The sequence below is a fragment of the Anoplophora glabripennis genome, unplaced genomic scaffold (genome assembly GCF_000390285.2).
Source record: "Anoplophora glabripennis isolate ALB-LARVAE unplaced genomic scaffold, Agla_2.0 scaffold155, whole genome shotgun sequence".
NCBI lineage: Eukaryota > Metazoa > Arthropoda > Insecta > Coleoptera > Cerambycidae > Anoplophora > Anoplophora glabripennis.
The window spans coordinates 124549-143729 of record NW_019416721.1 but is presented as its reverse complement, the minus strand read 5'-3'; the positions used below and the strand labels follow the sequence as shown (position 1 = coordinate 143729).

General features: G+C 35.6%; 1 protein-coding gene across 1 annotated transcript in view; it reads right to left on the bottom strand.

Annotated features, from left to right (window-relative positions):
- Positions 1-19181, bottom strand: part of LOC108915241 — a 43205-nt gene that overhangs the window by 9276 nt on the left and 14748 nt on the right. The window contains exons 9-14 of the mRNA XM_023455303.1: positions 12193-12413; positions 11773-11916; positions 11527-11712; positions 8506-8838; positions 6024-6263; positions 1011-1262 (exon numbers count right to left, since the gene is read on the bottom strand). Of these exons, the coding sequence (XP_023311071.1) occupies positions 1011-1262; positions 6024-6263; positions 8506-8838; positions 11527-11712; positions 11773-11916; positions 12193-12413 (1376 nt within the window). The remainder of the gene's footprint in view (positions 1-1010; positions 1263-6023; positions 6264-8505; positions 8839-11526; positions 11713-11772; positions 11917-12192; positions 12414-19181) is intronic.

The window sequence follows — 19181 nt, the reverse complement described above, 5'->3', positions numbered from 1 at the left end:
TATACAGGGTGAGTCAGTTTTTTGTAGACAAACTTTAACAGGAGATAGAACACATGTTTTTAAAAAGAAAAGTTCCTATAAACATATGTCGTAGAAGGCTTCGTTTCCGAGATACAGGGTGTTGAATATATTTTTTTTTCTCGAATTTTCATTATAACTTATAAACGAATGCTTAGATTTTTTTCATGTTTGGGGGATAATGCCTATTAATTAAGGGGCATAAAACAAGCGATAAGAATGTTCAAAAACTTGCAAAGTGGCGGAGTGGAGGGGGTGCTCAACCCCTTTCTTAAACAGAACTTCTACGCAATGACTATTTTTTAAAAAAACTGTTATTTTCATTTTCTACATACAGTTTTAAAATAATGCCCCTTCTTCTGTTTCGAAATTCCTGAGGGTTTCCGAGTTACTTTGATTTTTAGTGTTTGATGTGGTACTAAATTAAGTAATTTATTTATTATCAATTATCGGCTAAATATTTAATTCTTTCAACGAAACCTACCTAAATATGGTTTGTTAAGGGTTCTAAAAAGCCGAAATCTCTTATTCTTTATCTCTTTCCAACGTAGTAAAAATAAATATTTGTTATATCAAGCCATACTCAAATACAAGACTTTTATAAGTTGAAATCTATTACATTATATATATACAATACCCCAAATGTCGGCAAACACGCGGGTGAACAAAATTTTGAAAAATTGTATCATCAATTATATCAAATTATTTTATTAATTAAAACCGAATCAATTTTTGTCCGTTCACTTTTTATTACATTTGCCGCCATGTCGGTCGACGACTGCATATTTTGTCTTGCGCAAGGTTATGTTTTACAGTCAACCAGTTTCCTGTGCCGTGCAGAAATGTGCTTTTAAATCATTTTTTTGTCTTCAATTGTGTACATTAAAAAAATTTTATATAGGAAGTTCTATAATTGCATTCAAAGATCATTATGGAAGTTTTTGAGATTTTTTAATTTAGAATTTAACACCCAAATAAAGGAAAATACTCACCAATACACACCCTAGGACCCTCACCGAAAGGCAAGTGAGTGAACTGGTTCATATCCCTCCTGTTCTCATCGCTGAACCTCTCCGGATCAAACTCTTTCGGATTCCTCCAGTATTCTTCATCGTAATGTAAACCTCTTATGGGTATGCTCAGTCTGGTGCCTTTCTCTATGATCAAATCCTCACCAGATACCTTATAGTCTTTGACGCATACCCGTCGTAGAGTCCTCACTGGTGCATGAATCCTCAGAGTCTCTGAAATCAGGGCCTTAGTAAGAAATAACTGAGATGGAATCAAACTATTTGTCTGCGGGTGTGCACTTTATACCGAGCGAACCAAAATAATTGAAGCCGAGGTCACACGTAAATATTAGGTACCAGATATTAAAATTTACTTCCATTTGATCAAAATTACTTTCCTTTTTCTTAGATTTCCGATCGACACGATCTGTCAATTGTGTGTGTTTACTGTTGTATTTATTTGTGTTCGCCGATTGTTCTTACTTGAATTTATCGTTAGTCTTCTAAATAATTAGTTTTAGGTTAGAGAATAGTCTTTTCGCGAGAAGACGATAAATTTATTGTAGAGGCTTACTTTCGGAGTGGTAAACGAGATGAAAATGAATAGAAATATTCAAGCCATTCATGTTTTTTGCAATCCCAGGAAGAGTTTCCAAATCATGAAGCCGCAGATTATAACATTTTTGCTCAGCATGTTCGATATTTGGTACACGATTCGGAAATACTGGCAGTGTTTGTAAAGGGTAGTCACGTGGAAGAAAACCAATTTTAACGGAAAGTAAACTGGAGGATGTTTGAGAGCGTTTATGCCTCATGACATTTACGACAATTTTCAGCTCAAGCGAGTAAATATTTATAAAATGTTAAATATCAGTATTTAAAATTATTAATTACAGGAATGTTATATGGTTCAGTATACACAGTTTAAGGAAGTTACATTTACATCGATATTATTGTGAATTACTTTATACTTTTTGATTTTATTATGAGCGCCTTTATACCTTTTATTTGTGTTGTTATTTGATATTAGGGACTCTTGTTTTTACTTTATACAAATTCACCTCGTGTCAATTTGTTGTTGTTGTATTACTTGCTTGTTGAGACTGCTGAATGTATTTTCTGGCTAATGTCACTTCCACTAATGTACCATTCTGACTTTTGACTGTCAAATTTAGCTACGAAAATTAATCACCAAGATGTCTGCGTGAGTGTACTGATTTTTACTGATAATAACAGCTAGCACTTGTTTTTTAGGAGCAGAACTTACGATATTGCTGCTACAGGTAAACATGGGAGACTGGCTGCCTCGAGCCCGGATATTGGTTTTATAGAATGTGCAAAACAATTGAAATTTACTATGACAACATAACAATCATAATTTTGGAATTTTATTTTTGCAAATACTGACATTTTAATGGACTTGTGATGCTTGAACTTTTAATTTTCAGATTCTTTGCATTTTTCTGCGTCTTTTGACACTAATTACACCTTTCTAGGTTAAGTTGAACGTTACGTCAAAATGTTACATATTTTTACAAAATTCACTTTAATTTTGATACATGTACTAATTTTCAGCATGTCTGTCCTTTATATGCCTTTAGTACTGTCTATTAGACACCTTTTACACAGTCTTTATTCGTTTTTTCAGATATAAACGAAAGAAAGTTTTTGAGCACACCGCTCAGACAAGCATTTTACAGTCTACACAACAAATTGACCTTTGGTTGGAGTTTAAACACATTATGTGGAATGATGAGGGTCTCTTACATACTGCACATATGATTTTGCAGTCTAGATGCATTTTTACACTAACAAATTTACAAGATTTTAACGGAACAATAACTATCAAGATTTATATGCTACATAAAATGTTTTCACCGAAGTATAGGTTTAATTCCACATATATACTCTACTTCCAGGAACACTATGCTTCATTTACATATCCGTTTTATTGCATGAATCGAAAATATATGTGAAATACCTTCATCTAACGTCAACGTCTTGTCAAAATTTCACTATAATGATTAAATGTCCTCATGCCAGAACTTATATTTGACTTTTAACATTGTAACATTGTTCTTTAATGTTCTGTGCAACATAATTGTACAACATGAGTGCATTTACATAATTTATTGAATATGAAAATTCAAATTTAGTTATAACTTTGACAGCTTTGACGTTTTCTCGTGAAATTTCAATCATTTACAAATTTTATTACTTATATTATCGATATACATTCTTCATTTAAGTATATTATAGTAGTAAATATCCTGCTATTGACTATTTTAAATACAGGGTAACCCATCGAAAACGTACCGCAAGGCATTACAGGGTAGTAATGAACTTTTCAGCAAAATCCAAAAACAGGTAAAGTTTGCTTCTGAGGGGGACAACTTTTGGCGCAAAAAGCATAGCAAAATCTTCAACCCCCTAAGTGGGGGTGCCATCCCCCAAATTTTTTTAAATGGGAATGGGGGTCAAGTGGGGGGTCATTAGAAAGGGCTTTTAATTCTCTATACATCGATTCTTACTTTTTGAAAATCGATCCATTATTTTAGAAAATATGCAGCTTTGAAAATACGAACAATATTTTTGACGAGAAATGCGAAAATCGATTTAATTTTACTTCAAAACTTACGGTATTAGCTTGGTAAATTCCTTCAAAAGAATTCGCCTTTTTTTTTTCTGATTTGCGAATTCTTTAGCCTGATTTTGGTGAGCAAAAAATTGTCCGCTTTTTGTTTCGTATTTAGATAGGCCACAAGAAGTTGCTAGATAACTGTCTTGTGACTTGTAGTTGAAGAGTACCAATACTGCCGAGTCTTTTAAATTGATTAATTATGGTGTACTCAATTCCAGAAAGAGTAGAAATTATTGAGCTTTTTTTCAAAAACAATGAATGCGGAAATCGGGTCGCCGAACTGTTCAACCAACGGCATCCTGAGAAACATGCGTCTGGAAAAATTGTTCGCGAATTGGTGGCCAAATTTCGCGAAACTGGCTCCGTTCATAACAAAAAGAGGCAGGTTGAAAATCCGGTACTAAATGAACCTACGGAAATAGCGGTATTGGGGCAAGTGGCAATGGATAGTACGCTGAGTACAATGCAATTGGCTACTGCGACAGGAGTGAGTCGTACAAGTGTCCAACGAATATTAAAAAAATACAAATTCCATCCTTATAAGATTCGGCTAGTGCAAGAGCTAAATGAAGACGATTTTGATCGTCGTTTGCAATTTTGCGAAATAATGACTGAACGAGCGATAAACGATAATTTCCTCTTTAATGTGTGTTTTTCGGACGAGTGTACGTTCTTCTTGAATGGTTTAGTGAATCGCCATAATTGTCGTTACTGGGCTGATACCAATCCAAGGATTTTCCATGAGACACACTCCCAACACCCCCAGAAGTTGAATGTATGGGCAGGTATTTTTGGAAATTCCATTGTAGGTCCTTTTTTCCTTCCTGGAAATTTGACAGGCGATATGTACTTGGATTTACTACAAAATGTCATCGACCCAGCTCTAACAAATATCATAGAGGACGACCCTGCTTACAATGAACACGAACTGATTTTCCAGCAAGACGGAGCTCCTCCACATTACTCGCTCAATGTGCGCAATTACCTAAATGAGACGTTTCCAGGACGCTGGATAGGACGAAGAGGTGCAATTGAGTGGCCCCCTCGGTCACCCGACTTAAATCCTTTAGATTTCTTTCTCTGGGGGCACATTAAAAGCAAAGTTTACAGCACTCCACCTGATACCTTGGAAGATCTGCGAGGACGAATCATTAATGTATGTCGCGAAGTAACACCGCAAGTGCTCCAGAATGTTCGACAACGGTTTGAAGACAACCTGTATCATTGTATGCAAGTTGGCGGACAACATTTTCAGCATTTACTTGACTAATACCGTAAGTTTTGAAGTAAAATTAAATCGATTTTCGCATTTCTCGTCAAAAATATTGTTCGTATTTTCAAAGCTGCATATTTTCTAAAATAATGAATCGATTTTCAAAAAGTAAGAATCGATGTATAGAGAATTAAAAGCCCTTTCTAATAACCCCCTACTTGACCCCCATTCCCATTTGAAAAAATTTAGGGGATAGCACCCCACTTAGGGGGTTGAAGATTTTGGTATGCTTTTTAAGCCAAAAGTTGTCCCCCTCAGAAACAAATTTGACCTGTTTTTGGATTTTGTCGAAATGTTCTTTACTACCCTGTAATGCCTTGCGGTACGTTTTCGATGGGCTACCCTGTATATCTCATATCAGACTTTACATTAATTCGATACGTTTTTGTATCCGTACCGATAAATTTATATTCAAAATTTCTAAATCAATAAAACATAACAATATATGGTTTCCATGGTGGAAGAATTCTTATTGCAATTAGATAATGAAAATGCTATTGTACCTGGTTTAACAACAACTTAAACGATGACAATCATTTAGATATAACGAGGAAAATAAACGTAAATTAACTTAAAAATTGTTGCTTTTATGTCAGTTTTGAAGTTAACAATAAAATACCTAAAACATTTTTATTCAATCCATTCCTTTAACAAATTAATAAACCCCTCAAATTAATTAGTGCCAACATTATGCTTTTTGGGCTGCATTTTTGTGATTAAAACGAAATGTGACCCTATTGCCACTACATTTAACCCGCCACTGAACGAAGTAAATCACTATCAGTGTTGCCAACTACGAAAAGTGAAAATAATGAGAGAGAGGCACACAAATGTTTGTAAGTAGCGGTACCATCGATCATTCTGGATCTCTCTGTATAAATATTCACGCTGCCAATATCCAAATCGATTAGTTCGCAATAACACACGTTTCTAATAGAGAGATCAGTTTATGGTTCTTAAAATTGAATTATGATACTAATAGCCACGCCTAAGAAGTTAAAATGGTCTGTCTCACAAGGAATATTACCACATGTCACTACTGGCAGAGTTATGTTTTAGTGCCAGGTACCATGATACGTACCATTTATAACCTGTCCCATATATTTCATCTCACTCAGCGAATCGTAGGTGACCTTGCCGTCGTGTCTGGCCAAAACTTTATTGATTTCATCTCTGAGTTTCTCCTGGGCGTCTGGATGAGTGGCCAACTCGAATAAGGCGAAGGTCATGGTGGTGGAGCTGGTTTCGAAGCCTGCTACGAAGAATACGAAACTCTGAGCGATCATTTCGTCCATTGTCAAAGTCGTGCCGTCGCCCGGAACTAAAATATCAATACCTATGGTATAAATAAAATTGAAAATAAGCAACTTAATATTTATCACTAAATTTTTAATTTCTTCTAAAACTGCATAAATTTGTATCCAACATCAACTAAACAGTGAAAATTATTATTATTTTTAATTAATTGTAGATGTTTAAAATTATACAAGGTGTGGTGTGTATAATCTATAAAAATTAAACTACATATCCCTGATGATATTTGTAATAGAAAATCTTAAAAAGTCTTATAGAAAAAGTTCTATCTTAGCGTTTTTTTAGTAAATTAAAGTTCATTTATTCAACGAAAAAGAAGGCCGACCCTGTGTTATTTATTAAAAACTTTGGAATTGTTTTTATGCGACCCGAGATGCAACCTTACAATTTAAGTCGGTATAATCTAATACTAGTAATACTAAAAGAAGGTTAGGTTACATTGTCAAAAAATGTGTGCAGTCAACTGATTTTTTATTTGTATTGAATTCATTATTCATTTAATTATTAAATATTAAGCATCGTCCATGACCCATCAGTGTTAAAAAGTGAAAGATTCCAGACAAAAGTTTTTATCCTGTAATTCCACGATAATGACAATGTAATTTTTATAAAGAAGTAAAAAATAAGAATATCGTACATTAAAAACGAGATAACGTGTCGATATGGTGTTGGTGTATGGTGCAGCCGGAGAAAATGCGCTATCGGCGACTAGGTTGTACCGAGAACGATGGCCACAACGTCCCATGTGCAAATACAGTCATACAGTGCGTTCAGGGACTGCGAGATACAATTAGTACTCGACGACTCACACAGCAGTAGGAACCTCTCTCGTACCGTATATTGTATTTTAAGGCCCCAGCTATTGCGCCCCTATCATCTGCAACCAGTTCAACAGATTTTACCCCCGGATTGTGATCAACGAATGCGTTTTTGCAGATGGTTTTTACGGCAATGTGCGAATCAAGTAGAGTTTCCTACTTATGTTTGTGTAACCGATGAAGCGACATTTACCCTTGATGAAGTGAATTTCCATAATATGCACATATGGGCCGATGAAAATCCTCACGGGATTAGAGAAATTCATTTTCAACATCGGTTCTCGGTAAATGTTTGGGCTGGCATAATAGGCGATGTACTACCAACATGACTTTTTGGAGAACCGGTTGCCTGAATTATTGTACGATGTGGCATTACAAGTTCGGGCCCGAATGTTTTATCTTCAAGATAGGGCTCCTCCACACAGTACTCGAGAAGTAACGACACCTTTGAATGAAATGTTTCCTCAGCAATGGATTGAACGCTTTGGGCCTGTGCCGTGGCCACCTCGGTCACCCGATCTAACTCCAATGGACTTTTATCTTTTTAGTCACTTGAAGTCATTGATTTACAATACTCCAATTGCTACGGTGGAAGAATTGCGAAACCGTATACTTTTCCAAAATTGGGTGCGTCGGTGTCATGCCTGTATCCGTGCTAATGGGGATCAATTTCAACATTTTCTCTAGAAAGAGTAAGTTTTATTTCATTTTGTTTAATATTTTAATGGAGTTTATTAGTGCACGCAGGTGGCATGCTTACGGATGTGGTTTTCTTATAAAGATTCAGTTTGCAAATTTTTAGCGAATTTTACCCCCACTACTCCACCTTTTCCCTTCCCCCTTCCCTTCCCCGCCCAGCCAATCAGAACACAACATTTGGCGGGGGAAAAAATGATGGGAAATTCAAATGTAGCCACCTAGGGCTTTGCCCCTTAGAGCCCCCATATAGGTATCCCCACGTACGCGATTAAGGATAACCGTCACGTAATTAAGGATAACCGTCACGTGAAAAAAGGATGATAAAGGATAACCGTCACATAATTAAGGATAACCGTCACGTGAAAAAGGATAATAATTACGTGACGGTTATCCTTTATTATCCGTTTTTCACGTGACGGTTATCCTTTTATTATTCTTTTCGGCGTGACGGTTATCCTTAATTACGTGACGGTTGTCCTTAATCGGCTACGTGGGAGATCCTGCATACCTACGTGGGGATACCTACATGGGGGCCCTAGGGGGCAAATCCCTAGGTGGCTACATTTGATTTTCCCGGCAAATGCTGTGCTCTGATTGGATGAGCGGGGAAGGGGAGGGGGAAGGGAAAAGGTGGAGGAGTGGGGGTAAAATTCGTCAAAAATTTGCAAACTGAACCTTCATAAGAAAAAGCATGGGATTTTGGCGTAGAATGAACATAGCCAATCTACATACCACTATGGTCATTCTCCTGCCCATCCTTTTTATCCCTGATCTCCATAAGCAACTGCATGAAGTCCTTCCTAACTACGTTGTTCTTCTCGCGATACGACACGGTGTCCTTCACCACGCCGCTGAAGAACTCCGCGATGTCTGTGGGCACTTGGCGCACCCCCAAGAACCGCGCTAGGTCGGGAAAATTCTGATAGAACATCGTCCTGACGATTGTTAGCTTAGAGATGATGAAAACCTTATTTCCGTAGCGTCTGAAGGTGGAGTTTGGCTCCTTGAAGCTGTTACAGTCGAGGCCAAAAGCGCAGGATCCTATGACGTCGGTCGAGAAACAAGCTGAAAACAAAAGGCAAACGACAATTCTATCTAACTATACGAAGTGTTCCGTTAAGAATGTGACAGTTTCTAGCGTGGTAAAGTGCGATTAATGAAAGGAACCTTTGCACTGAAGTCGTGACCCGACCGTTTTTAATTTACCTGTTTCTATGTTTTTACTAACTTTTATTTCGACCCTTCAGGAAGTTATGAACAATTGAATATTTTGGGTGAAAAAAATTCAAATTCCTGTAATTTGGCAAAAAACTATAGATATAAACTTTTTTCATTTTTTTCGATATGAGATGTAGTTTTATAATAAAAATGACATGAAAATAATAAATTTTTAGTTTTTGGAGTTTTTTTATTTTTAAACCAAAAAAATGCTTTTTGATTGGCGTTTTTTTCTTCAAAAAATTCTCAAAAAAAATTGTCCTTCAATATGTAAATTGATGAGACAGTTTCTAAAAAGGGATTTTTTTTGGATTAAGAAAAATTGTATTTTCATTTTTTTATTGAGAATGTACGTATGTGATTTTTTGATAAATTCTGTCTTATGTTTAGGACAAACTGCATAAGCGGTTCTTGTATCACAATCGGATGTTGACTAAGTTCTTGCTGTCTTCTTGAGAAAATTAATGCTCTATTTAAAAAAAATAGTAAGAAACATGTCACTGAAATGTCCATCGCTAGCTACTACTTTTTTCCATTTTTCTGGTAGCATTTTAATTTAACGTCCGAAAAACGACACATTTTTTGAGGCTATCCAATAGTCGACCCAGTTTTTGGTCTTTGTAAAAAATGGATGAATATTCAAGTATTTCTTATCAGAAGAACCCATTCAACTGACAGGGAGATTTTCGGGAAAACCGATTTTCAACAAGTATACCTTTTTATGTAGAATTGTTCACGGAATCTAAAAATTAATCCCAAATGATTATTAGGTCATTGGCGTAGAAGTTGGGGTAAAAAAATCACGCTTTACTACCAATTCCTACGTCACTGATCTACAAAAATTTATAAATTTTACAATAAATTATGCACATGTGCAAATGTTAACACCACACCAAATTTGAATCAATTTGTTATAAGTATATCAAAGATTTTCTAATAATCTGATTTTAAAAAGCGACCAATACTGCCCTGTACACTGAAAACGGTGACACTTAGACCTTTGTCTTATAAGGCAATTCTGAATTATTCCGTTTGTGGTTAAAGTTTGATTCACCCGAACTGAAACACCCCGATACAGTTGCAAACTCGCTTCGACATTGTCGAGGAAAACTCGGGAAGCGAAGCCACATTTCTCGTAAAAAATTGTACCTTTACACATTTCATGCATATTTAACAGTGACAACAAGCGTTAAAGAACATTCTTTGGATAGTGCAAAAACTCTTTTCTTCAACAGCATTTTCTCTTCCTTTCTCTATAGCAATCAAAATTAGGGTGTTCTCAAAGTTGAGTCATTTATTTAAAGAGCTGGTAGAACTCGTAAAAAAAATCGATTTACCGAAAATCGTTTATATAAACTTGTCTAATAAAGCAATTATTAACAATTATTTAAAAAAATTGAAATTTAAAAACTTTATAATACAAACCTGATTTATTATCATTTTCGACCACTGCGTTGTAAAAGCATAAATTGTTTGTTTACTAACATGGACCTAGTGCTCGTTGTTGGGTCATTTTCGACAATTTCTTCCTCGATCTCCACCATTTCGCGTGTAAGTCTTCTAGCGCGACCTCCTCGTTGTTCCTTTAAATACCTTGTGTCACGGAGTCTTATAACTAAAGGACCCCGCACAAAATAAATGGATACTGGGTCCTGTTAGATTTGGTTGGAACTGTGATATGTTATAGTTCTCGACATTCTGATCAAAAGTTGTCACAGGCCCAAAGTGATCCTATGGATAGTTTCAGAGATATAGAGGGGGAAAGTGTGATTTTGGCTGTAGGACTGAGTAAGCTTCACGAAGTTTCAAGTTGATGGATTCAAAAACTGAGGCATGTAATGAATTTTGACCAGTAGGTACAAAGCTTTTGGGATTGCTGAACCTGCGATCCCAAAAGCATTGGATAGCTTAGCTATCTAAGGTCACCTGGAGGTCAGGTAAAGGTCGTTTCAGGGCAAACTGAAGAAAAGACTTGTATTGAATTTTGACCAGTGAGTGTATAGATTTTTGGGCTCGCAGAATCTGAATCTGGAGATAGCGTAACCCTAAAGGTCACCTTCAAGTCAATTCAAGGTCAATTCAAGATGAAACTAAAGAAAAGGCTTGTATTGAATTAAACCAGTGCGTATACTCGTATAAGTTTTTTTTGGGGGAGAACTGAATTTGGGGATAGCTTATCCCCACAAGGTCACATTTAGGTCAAGTCAAGATCATTTCAAGGTCAAAGTAAAGAAAAGGCTTTTCACTGGAAATACAAAACAAAGACATACCCAGTATCAGTAGTAAACAAACAATTCATGTTTTTACAACGCAATGGTCGAAATTAACACTTATAAAGTTTTCAAATTTCAATTTTTTTAAATAATTGTTAATAATTGCTTTATTTCACAACCTTTATATAAACGATTTTTGGTAAATCGACTTTTTTTACGAGTTCTACCAGCTGTTAAAATAAATGATTCAACTTTGAGAACACCCTGTATAAAAGTAATGACAAAAAAATGCATTACTCTTTTCTGTAACATTTTTACGTACCTAGAAGCTCCTTAATGTCGACGGCTTCGTCCGGTTTAATTTTACTCTCGATATAGTTCTCGAGAACCAAACCGCAGTCCACCAAAGTCTGGAACATCGCCTTCAACTTGCCAGAGGTGAATGTCGGCGACAATTTGGCCCTTAGATTCCTCCACCTGGAACCGGTGAGGTTGAACAGGTGACAACCTGCAAGAACGGTTGTTTACCACAGAACAAACAAATTCATTTAGTAGAGATCTGTCATACCGACGGGATCGTCCTTTTCGTTCGTGTAAGTTCCTCTGTCCATGAAGTACTGGAAATCCTTCGTTAGGATGTTCTTTATCATCTCCAGATCCAGTACCAATAAGTTAGGGGACAGCGAAATATACATTCCACAGTATTTCCAACCTAGCAAGAACAGATGTTAAAATATATAAAAACTCATAATACCAATCCACCAAACATTCAAACAACAAAACTCCAGCACTAGAACTGAACGACAGCAAGCTGGCAATGGTTACTTCCACAGGGGTGTATGTTTGTCAATTACAGGAAACCCATCGGAAATCTGATTAGCTTCAAATGTAAATGACTCTGTTGTTATAAAACTTTTATCAAAGATACATTTAGATTGCACTTTTTAATCCTCTAGTGATTGTCGTCTTTGCTGTTGCATTTACACACCTTTCACTTTCGCCTTTTTGTACATCTGGGCCATGCTTTCATCCACATTCTCTTTCAGCGGACTGCCCAAGTTACCGAAGGGTATGGTGGGTTCAATGTAAGGCACATTCCTCTTCTTCCAGTACTGAAAGCACCACTTGGTATAAGCGTAAGCTACGGCCAACAAGGCCGTCGTTATGCCTAGTAAGTTCCACAGAGTTGATGCTTGGAGAAACATCGCACTGGAAATAGAATTAAGGGAGAAATGTAAAATTATTTCTTGTGCGGCGCTTGAACAAGGCATCATTGTACCGATTTCTTTTGGCAGGCTATACTAACCCTAGCATATTGGTTTCTTATTAATTTTTTTAATACAAAAGTTGCAGACATCGATTTATGACAATTAAAGTAATTACAGGGTGAATCAGTCATAATGTCATTAATTTTAACCACGTATTCGGAAGGCCTAATAAAGACAGAATGTCGGAAAAAAAATTTTTACTCGACTTTTAAAAATGAAGGAAATCAACCCATAACTCCGGCTAGGAGGGCCGCCCTGCCAGATGCCAGGATGCTCCGAAAATTTTGTAACCTAATATCACGAATCAGTCGTTCAGCTGAAACGAAAAGCGTTGCTAAGTTCAAGCTTTAGAACCAGCTGATTTCCCCGATCGTCTTGAATTTTGCAATTGGTTCCTAAATCGAAGTGCAGCAGAACCTAACTTTATTAACAAAGTGCTCTGGACGGATGAATGCTGTTTTACTCGTGCTGGCATTTTAAACAGATAAAAAACATATTACTTTTTCAAAAACAATAAGTACCTACCTAGGTTACACCAAAGTGTATAATAATAAATTGAACATGATCCTGAAACTGTGTATTATTTAACATAATAAATTATAAATCGTGAAAACGTTATTAATATTAAAAATTATAAATTGTAATAACCGTACATTCGAAAACAATTATCCCTAATCATTTGTTGTTTTAGCATCAACATTAATGAATAAATAACAATTGTTATCACAATATTTAAGGTAAAGTATCTATTTATCATGTATCGAGACAAAAATGTTTGTACATATGTACTACAGGCGTAGGCTGAGGCGCTCTCTGATTTACGACCAAACTCGCCAGGTTAGTATTTGACGTATAACCGACCACTTCGTACACTCGATGCACATGGGCGACTACAGCTACTGCCAGAACACAGTGCGTATGCAGCGGCATTTCAGATTTTACATTCAATTTCATTTTAAATTTGAAATGGTTCATCTTACGCCTCCTAAAAATGATGACACGATTTTCCTTTAATAAAAGACCGGCAACTTTTTGCTCTGCATCGAATACGATCCTACTACAGTCATATAGCGCACGTGCAAGATAAAAAGTGGGTTGGAAGGTTGGTGACCTAGACACAGGTTAGCCTAGGTCGGAAACACGTGCCGAGTTGTTTATTTGTCTCCGTCGGATTGTTTTTTTTATGAAATATACAAGTCTCTCTTCTATTACTTACAGTCAATATTTAAATACTACATACATTTCACCTTCTCTTTATAATTTATCTAGTGAGTGTTGCTTTTTTATGTCATTATTTCTGTAATGAAACTGAAATGGTTATGAAATGAAATTTAAATTATTTGAACTCTTGGAGTTTTGTATAATAAATTTTATTTAAAGTGAAACAGAGCTAATTTCTTTGCAGTCATAATAGTCACATTTGGTCAGACGAAAACCCGCACACTATTCGTCGGTTTAGCTTTCAGAGGAGATTCGGTCTTTCGATTTTTCTGTACGACTCAGCATTTTCGAGTAAAAAAACCCTTTTAACGCACACAATGTAAATGGAATTTCATTTTTTATGTTAATGAAACTGTAACATGAAAAATAACAGATTTAATTAGTGATGTACTACAACAACAAAATAAAATAAAAATATAAGTTAAAGAAATTGCTCGAAATGTAGTCCATCCACCTCAATACATTTTGGTTTGGCTTTGTGTAACTAATGAATTTATTCTTCTTCATTCTTCATTTGGATTTCGCCGCATATCATTGCAGGCTTGCTGAATCCTTAAAACTAAATCATCTCTTAATAATGTAGTAGCGTAAACTTTGTCTTTTACATTTCCCCAAACGTAAAAGTCCAGTGGATTAAGATCCGGTGACCTGGGTGGCCAGGTCACTGCTCCAATACCATTAACCACGTCATGATTCATGTCTCATGTCATTCCTCCCTAGCCGGCCAATCCAACGTTGCGGATAATTAGTATTTAGCCATTCTCTTAGAGCTATTCCAAAATGCGGTACAGCCATCCCATCCAGTTGCGTGCAATTTTCATGTCTTAAGTTAACGGGTATATCCTCGATATAGTCCTGCAGCTTATTAGTAAGAAATTCAAGAAATAGTTCCGAGTTTAACCTTTGGAGTAGAAAATGTGGACCACATTACGGATGTCAAGAACTCCCATATAAATATTTACAGAAAATTCATTTTGAAATGATTGTGACCGAATTTCTCGAGGATTTTCATGTGCCCAAACATGGATCTTATGGTGGTTCGTTATTCCACGTCTACTGAATGAGGATTCATCCGCCCACAGAATTTTGTGGAAAAAGTCAGGATTTTCTTCCGTCGAGTTTAAAAGCCACTGGCAAAACCTCATTCGCTTTTCATCATCCCCAGGGTGTAAATCCTGAACGGACTGTAGGTGATATGCATGCCTGAGGTCATTTGTAGTTGCTGAGCTGCCCTGCGAGACCTGAGCTTCGGATTGTCATCAAAAGTACGAAGAATACGATTCCGATTGTTATTGCTACGGTTCATTATTAACACGCAGGCCAAAGATACTAAACTTTTGGTGGGTTTCAATGAAGATACGAGCATCTGGTATTCTTCTATTTGGAGAACGTCTCCAATATTCATGTACCGCCGCTTCCTCATTTCCACCACAAAACTGCCGCTTCCTTATTTCCATCACAAAATCCGTAACAAAAATTAATATCTGCGTATTCTTCGTTACTAAAAAGCACTCTTCAGGCTAACGCTAAATAACGATAACAATAACAATAATCACAAGTCAAAGAGAGCTAACTAAATGTGACATAGTTACTAATTAATTTGACAGATAAATTTATTATTTTGTCGTAGTTGCTCAATTGTTTTCCAGAGATCACTTTGAAGTCACTGAGTCGTACAGAAAAATCAAAAGAGAGCTGGTTTCTTCCAAATTNTAAACACTTTTTGTTCTTGAGAAAACACCATTTTAAACGCTTTTTAAAACGAAAATATTCAAATTGATAGCGGCGATATAGCGCTTTGACAGATGACGTTTAAGTTCATTTGCTATACGCTACGCCCTACGTCCAAATTTTCAGAACGTACTTGACCACGTTTTTATTTGAACGCTCGTTAGTAGCATAAACTTTGTTTTTTACATTTCCCCAAACGTAAAAGTCCAGTGGATTAAGATCCGGTGACCTGGGTGGCCAGGTCACTGCTCCAATACCATTAACCACGTCATGATTCATGTCTCATGTCATTCCTCCCTAGCCGGCCAATCCAACGTTGCGGATAATTAGTATTTAGCCATTCTCTTAGAGCTATTCCAAAATGCGGTACAGCCATCCCATCCAGTTGCGTGCAATTTTCATGTCTTAAGTTAACGGGTATATCCTCGATATACTCCTGCAGGTTATTAGTAAGAAATTCAAGAAATAGTTCCGAGTTTAACCTTTGGAGTAGAAAATGTGGACCACATTACGGATATCAAGAACTCCCATATAAATATTTACAGAAAATTCATTTTGAAATGATTGTGGCCGAATTTCTCGAGGATTTTCATGTGCCCAAACATGGATCTTATGGTGGTTCGTTATTCCACGTCTACTGAATGAGGATTCATCCGCCCACAGAATTTTGTGCAAAAAGTCGGGATTTTCTTCCGTCGAATTTAAAAGCCACTGGCAAAACCTCATTCGCTTTTCATCATCCCCAAGGTGTAAATCCTGGTGTAGGTGATATGCATGCCTGAGGTCATTTGCTGAGCTGAGTTGCTGAGCTGCTCTGCGAGACCTGAGCCTCGGATTGTCATCAAAAGTACGAAGAATACGATTCCGATTGTTATTGCTACGGTTCATTATTAACACGCAGGCCAAAGAAACTAAACTTTTGGTGGGTTTCAATGAAGATACGAGCATCTGGTATTCTTCTATTTGGAGAACGTCTCCAATATTCATGTACCGCCGCTTCCTCATTTCCACCACAAAACTGCCGCTTCCTTATTTCCATCACAAAATCCGTAACAAAAATTAATATCTGCGTATTCTTCGTTACTAAAAAGCACTCTTCAGGCTAACGCTAAATAACGATAACAATAACAATAATCACAAGTCAAAGAGAGCTAACTAAATGTGACATAGTTACTAATTAATTTGACAGATAAATTTATTATTTTGTCGTAGTTGCTCAATTGTTTTCCAGAGATCACTTTGAAGTCACTGAGTCGTACAGAAAAATCAAAAGAGAGCTGGTTTCTTCCAAATTGAATGAATAATCCAAAACTGATTTTTATTTTATGAACAATTTTTTCTTTGGAAATCTCAAGTAACGGAACCTTATAAAGATTTCTATAATTTATATATTTATATTTTCTTATGTTGAGATATGCTGAAATATCAAAACAAAAATAAGGTGGTCCGGAATTTTGATAATGTGTCAAGGTCAAAGTTTATAACCTAATTATTTAGCAATCTTGTATAAAACCGCTTGAGTTGTTAAAAGATGAAGTACGTTACTAGATTTTGCGCAATAACATCTACAAGAAAAAGTGTCATATGTTTTAGAAAAATGTCCTGTTGTAGCCGGTACAAGAGTCATCACCATCAGCTATCAAAATATTGACCTTTTGCCTACAACTAAGCATGCGATACTCCAGCACGACATTGAAAATGTAATACACTGTCCGTATGTGATTATCGTTTATTTAGTTTCAACAAATCTGATTTAAAACCATTTTTTAATTAATCTATTAAGTGGATAGATACAACTATCATTTTCAAGTCAAGTTCAAAGCAAGTTTTAAAAATAAAAACGAAATTTACCTCGTCAAACAACGGCTGACACTAACACTGATTAATCTAATAAGCTATGATGCAGTTGAAAATTTTTTTTTAATGTAATCTGTAAGACGACACAGGTTCACTTTATACGTATATGTGATCAAATTGTTAAGCACTTATTAAGTATAATATATAATTTGCAGATTGCATGATTTACGAGGGTATTTCGAAAAGTAACAGCTCATTGACAATATTTGGTGACAGTCAAAGTAGCGCAATCAGTAGACCATACAATCAGTGATTTTGGACAAAAATACTAGTAGCAAACGGATTATGCCATCATATAAAAAATAGTTTGTAGATATATGCCTATATGTTTCCTACTTCAATTTACCTTAATTAATTTTTTAATGTTTTGCTTATAAAACCTAAAAAAAAATTTCAACTGCAAATCTGAAAACTAGACACTTGAAGCTTCATTTTCTTTATTTTTTTATTCTCTCTACGACCATTTCCCTCCAAGTTACAGCACTTTGAAAATTTGAAAATTTCTGTGCCATTTTCAGCTACTTTCTACGTTTTTTTTTTGCAAAATCTGTGGATGGATACAGCTAATCGACTTCAGACTCGAATTCAGTGTGTCAAAATGCATAAGAAATACGCTTGATCGAGGTTAGAAAAAAATTTATCGAATTTTTTGGGCTGACACGTGATTTTTGTCGATTTTTCGCTGTTTTCGGTGATTTTTCGCTATTATTTTGCGATTTTTGCACTAGAGCTTTGGATTCAACACATAAAAATACATATGATACCCACTTAATCAAGTTCGGAAAATTTTTTTTCGCGTTTTCGTCGATTTTTCACTGTTTTTGCCAATTGCTCAAAATTATGGTGGTGCGCCTCAGTATATTAAATTGGCTGTTAGTTTTTGAAATACCCTCGTACGTAAAGGCTATGGAATTTAATGAATACTATAAATATATTGACAGTCGAAAATATTTACCAAAAACTCCAAATCATTTGATAAAAATACATGCTGTGTCATTTATCAACAAACTTCTCAATGGGCGAATGGCGTTATTGTCGGCATCTCTCAAGTGTTAAAAAAATTGCTGTGTTGCCTTAGATAACTTTAGATTTTTAATAACAAACCCATTATTGACGATAAACTTTTTTTCTAAGTTGTATTTGTTTTACATAATCACTGAATTTACTCAACATTTTTTTAATCAACATTTCAAAACAACAGTGAAATCTATTATTTAACAAACATTTTTATTACGTATTCAAAAGATAATTCAAACAAATTCAAAAAAATTTGTTTTTATAATAATTATCTAAAATAAAAACTAATACCGATATATCTAAATATAATTATAAAAAACCACATACCTTTGGCACATTGAAATTGTTGAATAATGAAATCAAAGAAATATCTTGTGTTCTTGCTGTCCTATTATCACTGTTGACAAAGACTAATCACGTAAAAAAACTCCTGCTACAAAGAGATCTTTTTGTTCGCACATTTTACTTGGGTTTGTTTCATCAATTAAAAATATAAATAGAACACATATAAACTTTAAAATTGTGAAAAAATTGGATGACATTTTAAAAGGACAATGTCACAATTGTATAAGTCAATTCTGCAAAAATTTTGTTTTGTTGATAATGTCAAATGGTGTGCACTAAAACAATCACGTGCTTTCTATAACTGTTAAATTTGACACTATTTGCAAAAAAATACTGAAAATGGCATTACTTCTCCAAACTTCAGAAAACATCGGGAGGAAGAATAATTTATTTCCAAAAATCCAACTTATTTCGACTCCTTATCCTTTTGTCGTAAATTTCATGTCCCGCCGCTGGATACGGTAATGTAACATCAAACAAACAGCGCGTGCCACAGTTTGCATTGTTGCCAGGTAGATGTTACAACTAATCAGTCGGC